The sequence below is a fragment of the Lepisma saccharinum genome, chromosome 7 (genome assembly GCF_977018435.1).
Source record: "Lepisma saccharinum chromosome 7, izLepSacc3.1, whole genome shotgun sequence".
Classification (NCBI taxonomy): Eukaryota; Metazoa; Arthropoda; class Insecta; order Zygentoma; family Lepismatidae; genus Lepisma; species Lepisma saccharinum.
Window position 1 is genome coordinate 14,611,427 of NC_139235.1, and position 13,735 is coordinate 14,625,161.

Genomic DNA, 13,735 nt, shown 5'->3' on the forward strand with positions numbered 1-13,735 from the left:
ACAAATACTTACAAAATTAAATAGGATTAAAGCTAATGTCGAAATATTTTACATTATTTTTAAAATAGGTCCTAATTATAAAGCAACCTGTAAATAAGCTTCATAAAGTAAAATATTAAATATAAGGCAAGTAAAATTAGTAGATGTGAAGGACCGTAAATTTATTTATATTTATACATGTCGGCATATATACAGGAAACGACATGTAACATACGTATGAAGGATTTATTTGACTTAGCACTTTGAAAATTTATACAAGGAGAGCCACTGAAGCCTGCATCCAATTGACTGAATATTACGAACATTTTAAAGCATATCTGAGAAGGTAGACATTCTCGGCATACTGCTTTTTCTAAGCCAGGTGTTTGGAAACTTCTAATGCTGTCGAATTGAAGGTAGAAAGCTTGGCATACCACCGTTGCATTGATTAAAGCATATTGGATTGCATCGCGCTTCTGCGCCTTCATCTGTTTCACGTGCTACACGTGAGTGCATGTTCGGACCGTGAGGTTCTAAAGCTTCTACAGACGGTTCTTTCCACTCCGAAAATTCACCTGAGGTTTGGTCTAAAAATGCTGCCTGAAAAATGTAAGTAAAAATAATATGTTAACAACAGGTATATATTTACGACTATATAAATTAACTTGCAACCTTTATAGTATATTTGATTATTTACAGGGCGGTATTTAACTGGGAGAATCATGGTTGCTAACATTTTGTACTTGGGGTGAGAACTATAGATATAATTTAAATAATACCCTGTGCAGGGCCTTTAATTAAAATGTTATCAGATTGTGTTCCTTAGTGTGAAGTGCAGGTGTCCTGTATAATCATAATTAAACATTATAACATTTAACTTATGTGTATTTAGTATTATTGTCCAAGAGCAATAAGTGAACATGATCACGGTTAAAACTTAGTATTATATGAGGCTAATAAAAGTTTCAAAATTATTCTTTCATTTCAATTCTGATGTACTCCTGGTGCCACGTTCAATATATTTAATTACAAAACTCTTACTTTAACTATAAAAATAGCATTATTTAATCATATCCCATAACATAATTGTTATTTTTACTTTTCATTGAGTTTTGACATTGTAGAATTGTTACATTGTTTCCATAAAATACGTAATATTTTCATACCATGATTTCATTCTATAAGTAGACGAACAATACATATTAACTATTTTTGATACAAATATTTGAAATACCGCACTGATTATATTATTTATAAGGCTGATATATCATCAATCTAGCTCTACCAGCAGAGACGCAATTAAGGGCTACGCGTAGATAACGCATGTAGACGTAGAATTACGTTACGGCAAATTACAATTTATTTGTGCCCTTTCCAAGGTTTGCTTTCGTGACGTCATGCGAGGGCTGATGCATAAGTCATGGCATCTAAATTTTCCCTCAAAGTTAAACGGTGGTACCACAATATGATTGAATATCTCGGAGAACATGGCACCCTAGTATGTGGACACGTCACTAGATGGCAGTGTTATGAACGGTTATCGCAAAGAGGGCAGTGGTAATTCATTGTCCAGTCAACTGTCGTGCCACGGCGTGAACAGCGTTCGTGTATCAAAATAGCCATTCTTCTGGAGATAAATGACAGAGAATGTTCACAGGGAGCTGGCGAATACTGTGTAATAGTGTCCTACCGTAGAATGAGCGAATTTGTTCCTGTAATGCTCATATGCTTTCAGACTTGTAAACAATTTCGCTCGAGATTTCTTTAAGGATATTTTGCTCGCTTCCTTATTATATCCTACACCTTGTAGACATGATGTCCATTGTTCATGCATTCCACATTACAATACACTGTCCCTTTCGTTTGTATATTTCGGATTTTCGTGCTAGTCCCGCATTCTCGCGAGAAAAAATTGTTTCCATGACTTATGCCCCAACCCTCGTATATAGAACGCACAAGTCATGCTTTCCATCTTTCTCCCTCTCTCTCCTTCTCTGAAATTATTATTCCTATAAAGTGAATGAAGTGAAGGAATAGAAAAATCATTAAAAATAACTAATTACTCAGTTCAAATAATTCAGGAAAATATTATACTTACGAAAATAAGAAGCAATAAACTTGCACAAGCGATCATGGTGTGTTTGTTCGTTCTTCCTGTCGTCTCTTTACAATCTGTGGTGGAATAAATCTGAATTAGTACACGAAAATTCTATTTGAAAATACGAGAGCACAATCTGCTTAAAATAATAATAATTCAAAATTGAAACTTGTGTCTAATACAAGATTCGAATGCACATATTATTTGATAAGGCAGGGTTGTTAAAGCTCCAGAAACCCATAATTTCTAATGGGTTCTATTGGGTTCCGTAATAGGACCGGGACCTCAATTCTCGCACAATTTTAATTCGGTCCAAGTTGCGAATCGTTTCATTTCGATACCGAACGTGGACCGTATTTATATTGATCCGGAAAAAAAATGTTCGGGGACCGAATTGAAATACTTTAAAGATAAAAAGGTTCTTTACGGTTCAGAACCCATTTTGCTGATTTTCTCTCCCGGACCGGAATTGAATTTATTTACAACTCCTGGACCCTTACACAATCCTGGTCGAAGGTAAAGTCCCCCCTCCCCCCCGTGCTCATTGCAACGCGAAGGAAAGTGGGGTAGATGTGAAGGTAGGGGCCACACGTTCATAATTTAGACCAGTCCTGAAAATGGTGACCAGCACCACGCTCCGACCGCCTTTACTCCCCAAGGTCGACTCAATAGGCTTACCAATTTTTTTTGGGTCAAACCCAGGACATATTCGCGATCAACTCGTTACTGCTGAATTTTAAGTTTTTTTTTACAATAATAAATTGAAATTACTTAAAAGCCTTAACACTTTATTGGAACATAAAACTATAAATTGTACAAGACAAAATATTAACAGTAGTTAATAAGCAGTAACATTAATAGCACTCCTATGTTTAACTGTTTTCACGTGGTCTTCAATATCACCTCTTCCATTATGTGCAAAAGAAAATACTCCATTACAGAGTGTACATTGCACACTTTCACTGCCACTGTCGTTACACAGTTTCAAGAATTTGTATTTCTGCTGCAGGTTAACGTTAAATACCCACTTTCATTTGCCCATTGCCAAATCCAAAGCACTTGTAAATAGTTATAATTATCAAAAACGTGTAGACCAGTTACTTCACACGCTTGCAAGACAACCAAGACGCTCACAGAAGTACGGAAACTGAACCGTTCGGAAGTCGATTTCTCGAAGGAAAGAATCGATCCTTATAATCGATCGATCCTTGCCGGTCATAAATTCTGGTCGTCAATATTCAATACCGGTAGATATTTTCATGTTCAGATTCTCAAATCCACGAACATTTTGCAATTCCAGACATCACCCCGGATAGCACTAAAAAACCAGGACTGCCCGGGCTAATCCCGGACGTATGGTAAGCCTAGGACTCAAGCATCCATATATTAGAGGCTAGGTGCATACCAGAGCCACTCCATGTATTGGCATTGTTAGAAAAGTTCCCCACCTGGGTTCCGAATCCGAGCCTCCCGCGTGACAGTCATATACTACCGACTTCTTATTATGTATTTTCGTATCTTAGTTTTCATTTATTTGTTTTTTTATTATTCGATTTGACGCTAAAAATTTCAACCAGACAGAGATAGACATTTATCCGGGATTTGAACCCGGGATCCCTGCCGTCGTAGCGCTTTGTGCTAACCACTTCACCCGACTAGAGTACTGCTGCTCTAATGTGAGTGGTTCAGAGCACAAGTGACGTAACATCATTCAAGACAGTTTTTGAGAAAAATACACATTTACATACCGTATTTACCGGCGTATAAGACGTACTTTTCCCTTTAAAAAACGGTCCGAAAAACAGGGTGCGTCTTATATGCCGATACTCAATTTTTGATTACGTCCATTTCTGGAAGCTTTTTCCTCAAAAAGGTGTACAAAAAGGGGGGTGCGTCCTGTACCCTGGCAAATACAGTAACTTAGTCCTATGTTTAGCTATTAGAGCACTAACATAGTGGTGCCTCTATGAGCAAGAATTTGAAACTTAGGAGATATTAGTTACTTCTAGCACTAAGCTATACATGTAACTCAATTTTCATGAAAAGTAGAGTTACGCCACTTACGTTCTGAACCCCTCATATATTGTTTAAGTTTTCTTTGTTTAGTGTCTTTGTTACAACTACCATTTGAGGTTCGTCCCTTACCAAAATAAAAAGGCAGTGGAAAAATTCGAAATGTAATTTTGGATTTTTTTAAATATAAATTTTTAAATTCAGAATAGACCATTCTAAACTTGGTTTACTTCATTAACACGGGTTCGAATCCCGGTCTGGGCATGAGTGTTGTTTGTGAGTAGCCTTTCACTTCTTCCCCGATGGCGCAGTGGTAGCGTCATCGCCTTGTATTCATGGGGTCTCGGGTTCGATACCCGGTGGAGGCACATAGTGGTTCGGATTCCACTTTAAACTGTAGGTCCAGTCCCGATTAGCCTTACTGTGCATAAAGTGGACTTAATACACCAACTCAATCAATCAGGAACCTTTCATCAATTTCATCATATCACTACTCATCCTCATCTCCGCGATTAGGCAAAGTGGCAGAAAAGTTAAGTAAAATAAGCCAAATCATACCAATAATGCGAGTATCAAAGTACTCCAGTGAAAACTCAAGACCGAGGAAGTTAACAGCGAAGGCAGCTAAAATACTCACCGAGAAGAAATACAGTTTAGACCAACACGCGTGCCTCAGTTCTACTTACTGAAACAAATAGTTTCATAACCTGATCATTTCTCTTTAGAATGTTATCTCTTGATAAATATCAGGAATATAGGTCTAGAAAGCGCTTTTTACCGTATGAATTCTACATATCTTCTCGGTCTAATCATAAACCTGGACACTTTCGTGGAGATGCACCGAGTTCCGGTTCTGTATCGCATCACAGAGAAGCGGGATTTTTTCAACCGTTATGATACTGTCAGCGCTACCATTTGCTTCTCATAAAACAGATAAAACTTATGATAAAACGGGGATTAAAAAAAATACCTATCATGTTGTCAGGTAGCGTGGTAGTATTTGACGTAAAGAGTTCACTAATTGAAGAGTTTCTAGTACAGAAAGTTCCATTTTCGCCACAATTTACAAGAGGTAGGTTGATAAATCTTGTTTTAAGTATATGAATTCGTGGCTTGTACAGTCAACGGCAAAGATAATGGTAGGCAATTTTTTTACTGCTTTTTTTGATTACTTTCTATTCTACATCCTGTGTTGTTATAAGGAATGAAACTATGTTGGTTCGAAGCAGGCATTGTTCTTTGCTTATTGAAGTCATTATTTCAATTCATTGCCAACACAATGTGTAATACAGACCGAATTAAAATGGTGGTGGACAATTCGCCTACTGCTTCTTTCGCCGTTGGGTGTACTGGATTCAAAACTTGGCCATCTCAGCACACCATAATGTTCTAATGGACAAACGTTTGCTGGGAGCGCTTCTCATTCACTTCGACGGGGAGGGGGGGGGGGTGTTGGTTTCAAGTGATGTAACATTGTGCTTACAAATCCATACCTCACAAAGAACTATAAGGTGTGTGATTAAAAGAACAGCATGGAATCGATTTAAAGTATTTAATCATTATTTATAAAAACAGCGGTCCACACTCTTTAGTACTCCCTCTGTCCCATAATTATTGTCCGGTACACCTTTGTTTGTTGTCTCATAATAATTGCCTGATATTCAAACTGTGACATTGGTGTACACAGAAGAAGAACATGAAACAAGGGAATGAGTCATACAACTTTATTACTCAAGGATCAGTACAAATTGTGCTTTCCATCTGCCTCTTCGTCTGTCATTCCTGTACTACCATTTTGGAATACCGGACTATAATTATGGGACAGAGGGAGTATTATGCACATGGGAGTAAAAAATATAGAATATAATAAACTTCTTACCTTGAATACTTACATTGGAACAGGAACTCCATTCTTCTCTCATTTTTGGTAAATTTCAGGGTGACAGTATCCATATTCATAAAATTCATATTCACGTATTCAAAAAATGTTTCTTCTGATCATTATTTTATTTTCGGAACAATGCTTTTCTCGATAGATATATCCAGTGTGCGAATTAACGGAGGGGATGCCACACACAAATCTATCCCCGGCAAAATAAAATTATATTTATCCTCGCCAGGGATATTTTATTCCCCTAAAAAAATGGAAAGCACATAGTACACTGGAGGAGAGTGACCAAAATCGGACCCCCAATTGGTTTATCGATGATATATTTCTTAATGTTAAAGTTTTTTAAAAAAAATAATTGTTGAAATACTCTCTAATAAGTTGCCCAAAGGTTCCCTGTGTCAGAATCCAATTTAGGAAATACTGCCAAGATCATTTTCAATTCTATCAAAAAAGTTGCAACAATGAGCGTTTTGAAAAAGTACTCCAAATTCAGACCCCCTACTAATATTTGTAAAACAAATATTATAAATGGCAATTGACTAATAATTTAAATTAGAAAGTATAAAACAAACTGATGTTATGTAATATTATGATGATATTTTTAAACACAGTTATATTTGAACACTTATACATAAATTCATAGTAAAGTGATTAACCTCCGAAAAATGTTATGTAGTTGTTCTGCTCTAGCAGAGTTTCCTGTGTCTAAGAATGGTCAATATTGTTCTGCTCCGTTAATATGCCATGCATCTTAAATCTGAACGCGTTAGACCGAACAACGTTCTCTGTTCTCTTCATTGCTAAACAATACTTAACAAATTCCACCATTAGCCCTGCTGTAAGTGCAGTCGTACAGCCTATTTTTGTCTGGAACGCTTCTTCAGAATTCCAGTATCTCTCACTGGACAAAACGTTGTTCTAGAAACAACAAACGTACTAGCAGCTTTCTTCCAGCCCATTTTCTTTGCTCTCATTGCATCTATCGCTCTGGCCATCGACTCACGGGACCAGGAGCTTTACTTGTTACTTCTGTCTTTTCCTGTCATTATTTGTATCCTATAAGTGAACGAAGATAACCAGCCTTCCTCAAAACATTCCGTGACGAGTAGGGGCCTGACTTTGGAACATGGAGGGGATGCCATTGTTTCGAAACGTCACCATAGTCACTTACTTCCTTTACGAAACGATTATATAACCACATATGTTGCTCTACTTTCACATATTAGTAGTCAAACACAAACTCTTACAAATGTAGAAGTCAAAATATGATGAAATTACTGACAGCCGAAACATTTTCACTTCAGCAGGTAAAGAGAAATTCATGCACCACACGCTGCTACTCAACACGAAATTAAAATTTACGAGGCTACTGTGTGGTGATGTTTTTCTGAATGGTTATGCTACACGTCGCTATAGTGGAACGACAAGCAAAGAAACCTGCGCAGACCCACGACTCCTGTGCGCCGTACTCCCGTAAGAAGGGGAGGGGGAGAGTGGACAATGCTTCCTTATGGCCCGAGCTGAACGGAAGAAGGGAAAGCTGCGCGGGGACTTTTCGTCCAAGGTTGTTTTTTTCTTGTGGTCGCTCTATAATCTGTGGCGCATCCTTAAAAAGATAAGCTGGAGGTCCGACGTAGGGGTGGGGTCCGACTTGGGTCACTTTCCTCTATTTCTTAACTATGAAACTGAAAAATAATTCATGCCCATTAATCGTCAATGTCCAATGTTTTACCTTGTTACATAAAAATTATTATTTGTATGCATTAGTAATAATAACCCATAGCGCGACAGCCCGTGAGAGCCTTGGCTTACCTACCGATTGCTGGTCTCCCTCCCACACTGTTCCTCCGTCACCTGTTATAGCGTGGAGATCTTAGACCAGTATTGGGGTGACGGGTGGTCAGCCCGTCGAACCCCCAGCCGTTGTAGGTCTTCTCGACCGGGTTACTGCTCACTCATTCGGAGCTCCCCAATTTCCTCACGATGGTGGGTTGCCAACGGCCCTACACGTAGGCCGAATAAATTTCGACCAGAGCCGGATTCGAACCTACACCGTCCCGCAGCGAACGATCTCAAGACGAGTGAACGCCTTAACCCGCTCGGCTACGGAGGAGGACTGTATGCATTAGTAGTACAGTAAAATTAATCTTGATACACTACTTTAATTGAAATTTTTGTAACTAATAGCTTTTTTCATATTTCAGGTTATGATATATAATGTTAATCATCATGAATAAAGTCTTTGTGAATAAAGCCATCTTAATTGCTGTTACTTTCATCATGGTAAGTACTATTTATAATGCACTAGAATTTAAATATAAATTAGACGACCTTGCATAATTTTGATTTTGAGGGTTGTGTACACTTCTTCATCGCATTATGCTATACATCCACCCATAACCTACTGCTACTGCATAAATATATAATAAACCTGATGTAAGTAATAGGGTCACAAATAGAGACCATGAATCCCACTAGCCATGCTAAAATCATTCATTAACAACAGGTAAATAAAAGAAGACCTGAACAATGATGTATGATACATTTGCAAACTCTCATACAATCAAGGTAAAGTGTTTCTAATCTTTTCTACTAACAAAATAAGCTGTTAAAAATATTCAGATTGTGTTAGTACTTTGGTGAACAAAAACTAAAAAGCATTTTTCAGTTCTTAGAAAATCTGTAATGCATTTCACCTTTATTTTTTATTATGAAGTAATCATGTGTTTAATATATCTGACTATGGTTGCTTTGCACTAACTCCAGGGGACAAATGGCACTCATAGTAGCAATTTTGGGTACCAACACTACGTGAATCAAATTCACTTTAACAGTGGCAGCGATTAGGGGGGGCGCACTATGCTAAACCTTATATACAAAGAGAAATATACTATCTCTGTCAACCCCCCCCCCCCAGTCTTGGCTCCTTGGCCCCCACCCGGTTTTGGAATCAAATTGCCGCCACTGCACCTCAAACTTGTTTTACTACATTCTGGCACATCATGGTGTTTTGCACATATTTATACCCTTTATAAGTTGTAAAAATAATTTTTGATGCTGCTGGAAATCTCTACTGTTTACAGTAGTAGACAGAATCTATTGTTATCAATTGTAGTCTACTGTGTTCTTGGAAATCTACTGAAACCAAATGGTTTTCTACTAATCACCTTTAGTAGGTCTCATGTACAGCTATACTACATGTTCAGTAGGCGAACTACAATTGAAAATAATCTCTTCTGTATTATATTTAATATAGTATGTAGTGTGTTTAGCTTGGTGGCTGTAAATATAATGTTTAGTTACTCCTTATTAACAGTTTTTCTTGTATGTACGCATTGCTTGCATAATGTGATCAAAAAAATTTTTCATCTGAAATAAAAATAAAACAGACTGCTTCTTTTCACAGTTAGGTTGCTATATTACAACAATGTAACATTGACAACATCCATTATATAACAGATTCTTTTTTGTTTAAAAAATTGCTAACCATTGTTATAATCTAACTGTATCTTTAGTCAAAATGAAAATAAATGTCTGATGAAGAGAGCGTGTGTTCTCCTGAAACGTCGCAACGAAAAACTGTTTTCTTATGTTTGTAATAACCGTAAACTACAGGAAAATAATCCTTATTAACATTTTATATATACAGGGTAATTCAAAATGAATGGTGCAACTTTACACAGTTATTATGACATAACTATTTATGATAGAAAATGAAACAAGGCCTCAATATAAAGAAAAAAACTCTGGAAGTTTTCTTCTCACTAAGTGGGCTTATGCTGCTTTGCCGCTGTTCCATCAGGATCGCCAGTGTTGCAAAATGGCTAGTGACCAGTAGAAGGTGTATTGTGTGTTGGAGCTATCAAGAACTGATTCACTCACAATGGTGCAAAGACATTTCCACATGTGTTTTGGTAGTGATGCATGTGTTTCACCCTTCCGAAAGATGTGCCAAAGTTACAACTGTGAATTGTTAGTGTCTTCGAAACCATGGACAATGACTTGATGTCTCATGCATGGCATGTACTTGGTTATCGTTTGGATGTTTACTGCATTACACGTGGTTCCCATGTTGAATCTTTGTAATGTGAGTCATGTGAGTAAAACTTCCACAGTTTTTCTTCATGTTGATGTCTTGTCTGATTTTCTATCATAAATAGTAATGTCATAATAACTGTAAAGTTGCACAATTCATTTTGAATTACCCTGTATATTACTTTGAAAGTCTGAAAAAGTAGAGGTTTCAAAAAGCCTATTGATCTACTGAAGTCACTTTTAGATATGAAAAGTGTTAAATGCAATGTCATGATATATAATTTGTTTTACAGATTGAAGTCTGCTCATCACTAGTAACTCCACAAAGTAATTATCCAAATGCAAACAATGTAGAACCACATGCATCCAGAAAAGAAAGAAGCCCTTTACAACCTACACACCATGCCTATCACTCTTCTGACCAGAAAATCTTGGACAGAGACTGCTATACAACATGTATGTTGAAATGTGTGGTTACTTCCAATACTCCAGAATCAACAGAAGAAGAGGAAGATGTCTCGCTGAAGTAGGAGTCCCTTGAACAGGCACAAGCACATTTTTTTTACATATTGAGCCTGTTCTTTATACTTTTAGGTGAATAAAAATTTGTAGAAACTCATTAAAGTAATTGCACATACAAGATTAAATTATTCATTGTCTTTAATATTAATTGCAACAGTGCTTGATTGGCTGAAATTAAAATTGTGGGTGTGATAGCACTTATGCTATTTGCACCTGTTACATTATATGCAGTCCTGCACCGTACCATATCTAAAATCAATATTTGGCTCCGAGGACTAAAGTCTCCTTACCTAGTTAAAAGCGGAGGCTGTAAAGGGGTGCTCAGCATGCATATGGACAAAATACAGGACAACACACAGCACTACAGAGGATCATACTAGCCATAGGTCCAGGATCCAGAGCCTCTTTGACCTGCAAAAGGCAGTTACAGGGATGTACTATGTGAAAGTGAGATTGACATCTGTGTGCCTTCTCAAAATGTCACCCCTGTAAAAATATAAGTGCTTAGGAAACATTATAATATTAAGGTAATGCTCAGTTATATTCAGTGACAGATTCAAATAGAACACTTGGAAGGGGAAAATTTTAGTCTGACACTTCCCCAATCAGAGTGCCTATTCTAACTAATATCAGCATAGTTTTTTTTATAAATGAAGGGCTCGGGGGTAAAATAGGGTAAGTAACATTCTTGTCATTATTGAGTTTCTTAAGCAGAAAGGTTATTAGAAGCTATACTGTAAATAAATTGTTTTTGTGTTGTGTTTACCAATTTCAGAAACATTCAGTGGGTGCAATGCAAATTGCATGACATGGAAATTGCATGTGAAAATTGAAGGATGGCTCTTTTTACTTTGTAACTTAATAATCACCAAAATGTCACTTACCATGTTTTACCCCCAAGCTCTTCAAATAATCTAGGAATTTCTGTGGTGTAGAGGTTAATTCAGCTCACTTCCAAAATAGGAGTTTTGGCTTCAAACAATGGATAATGTTAATTGCTTTCTTTATTTACCATAATTGATTTAATTGTTGTGATAAACCTAATAGCATTAACATGTGATGTAAAAAAATGCCAAGTGCTCCCCTGTGCTTTTGTCCATGCCATGAAGGTATATAAGGGGGTGACTTTCTTGATCACGGCTGAAGGTGGAGGTGATGTGACGTGATAAACACCATGCCCCTGGCCCCCTTTACCCTCCAGAGTTTCCTACAGGTACCCACTTACGATGCTAGGTGGCCACCAGAGCTGCTTGAACAAGTGGAAAAAATCCTGGTCCCCCCCCCCCCAGGGATCAAACTTGGATCTCTCTCATGGTAGTCAGACATCCTAACGACTAAAACAAAAATAAAATCATTTTCCACAAACACAGTGTCCCCCCTCTTAGGCCTGGAACGTATCAAGGAACACACATGAAATACTACATGAACAGAATAGTATATATGTAATACAAACTTGGTTTGGGCAGTTGAGATAGGCAATCACCCTCATTGCTCTTCCTGTGGATGTCGTTCGTCTACCTGACTGAAATTCCAGTTTTTTTTTCATCTGTGGTGCATGTATTAATGCTACAAAATTTTCAATGAGAGAAAATCAAAAACCTGATTCACCACTAAGGAATGTCAGCAAATCCTGTGAAACTGATATATTCTAATTGAGCAGCACTCACTCACTCATTCACTTTCTTCCGGCTTACCTGTCTGCATGCACTCATGTTAAGACACTAATTTCCTCACCCCAGCATTGTGAAGCACAGAAGCAAACTGTTGTTGCTAAATTATAAAAATAAATTAATTAATAAAAATGAAATGTACACAATCAATATCATCATCAATATGTAAATCATTATAACTGAAAAATACTTGGAAGACAAAGTGTATCTTACATTAATATTTGCTGAATATTGTAGTTCCCTTTTGGCATTAATGATTATCTTAATCATCATCATAATCATTATTATTATTATTGTGAGGAAATTGGGAGGTTGCAAGGGGTAGTGGAGCACTTCGCATCACTCTCATTTCCATAATTTTGGACAACAGTACACCTAAAGATTCAATACTCCTATTACAATAAGTAATTAAAAACCTGGCCCTCGAAATGAGGAGCTGAGAAATAATGTGATAATCTTTAATATTGACCAAAAGAAACAAATCTATGTCAGAGTTTATTACAACATGAATACAAAATTTGCTGTGTTAGCATGTATGGTGTTGAATGACTTCATTGCTTCTTCAACTGAATGAATATATACCACAATGAGGTAGAAGTTCTAGAGTGGACGAAGTGTTTTCCTGCCAGAAACAAATTGAATGAGATGTTTTGACTTTCTATTGGCAAGGAAGGAATCACATGACGTGCTTACATGGCTGCAAGTTGGAACTTGGCTCTCTCATTGGATGATAACAGCCACTTACAAAAATAATGAAGCATTCAACTTGCCTCAACAAAAGATGATCAATTTCAGCTTTTCTATACTCTGCTCATTGGTATACAAACAAAGTTACGCCTTTATTATTAAATTCAGCTAGTCACATTACCTCCTGTCTTTTTGATTCCATCAATTTCAAAGTTAGAATATCAGTTCTGTGTTTTGCTCTATATCATATTCAGCATCCCTACTAGACAATATAATACCTCACTATATAAAGGGCTAATTTGCTGTGGGTGTATGTGATTCCTAACAAAATGTTTGCAGAAGGCTTGCTTGCATTTTACTTTCATCTTCATTGATATACATCCAGATTGAGACAGATCCATTTGCAATGACTATAAGTAAAGTAAATAAAGAAGGTAATAAAAATAAGTTATGCAATTGGAAGACAAACTCACTAAGTTTTGTTGATAAAAAGTTCGTACCATGCAGCTAAATGTAAATTCATAAAAACTGTACAGATCCACGTATGCTCCTTTGGTTTGTACAGGGTGCACTAGTTGGGGGTGTGAAAGAATAAATGGCACCCTCTATGCACACATGAGGTCCTTGGAGGTCACGATTTGATGTTAGCATTTATGCTAAACCTTATCCTTGACTTACACCGAGAAGAACAAGTTTATTTGTGCAATGTCCAGAGATTGTGGGAGGGCACATGGAATCAGTCTGCTGGGTCGAATCCAATGACCAGGAAACACACAGGGTGTGTACAATTTTGTAATAAGAAAATTCCTTGACTTCTCCAGGTCTATCATCCCAGGAACA

General features: G+C 37.1%; 1 protein-coding gene and 1 long non-coding RNA gene across 2 annotated transcripts; one reads left to right on the plus strand and one right to left on the minus strand.

Annotated features, from left to right (window-relative positions):
- Positions 1-230: 230 nt before the first annotated feature.
- LOC145990141 (uncharacterized) lies at positions 231-12,307 on the minus strand. The gene is made up of 3 exons (XR_014441933.1): positions 12,233-12,307; positions 2,078-2,151; positions 231-579 (listed from the first exon to the last, which is right to left on the minus strand). It is a non-coding gene; the product is annotated as an uncharacterized LOC145990141 (long non-coding RNA).
- LOC145990142 (uncharacterized) lies at positions 5,069-10,565 on the plus strand. Its single transcript, XM_083125804.1, has 3 exons — positions 5,069-5,162; positions 8,186-8,264; positions 10,310-10,565. Exons 2-3 carry the CDS (start codon positions 8,199-8,201, stop codon positions 10,544-10,546), a joined length of 303 nt encoding a protein of 100 aa, XP_082981930.1. The 5' UTR covers positions 5,069-5,162; positions 8,186-8,198; the 3' UTR covers positions 10,547-10,565.
- Positions 12,308-13,735: the final 1,428 nt, after the last annotated feature.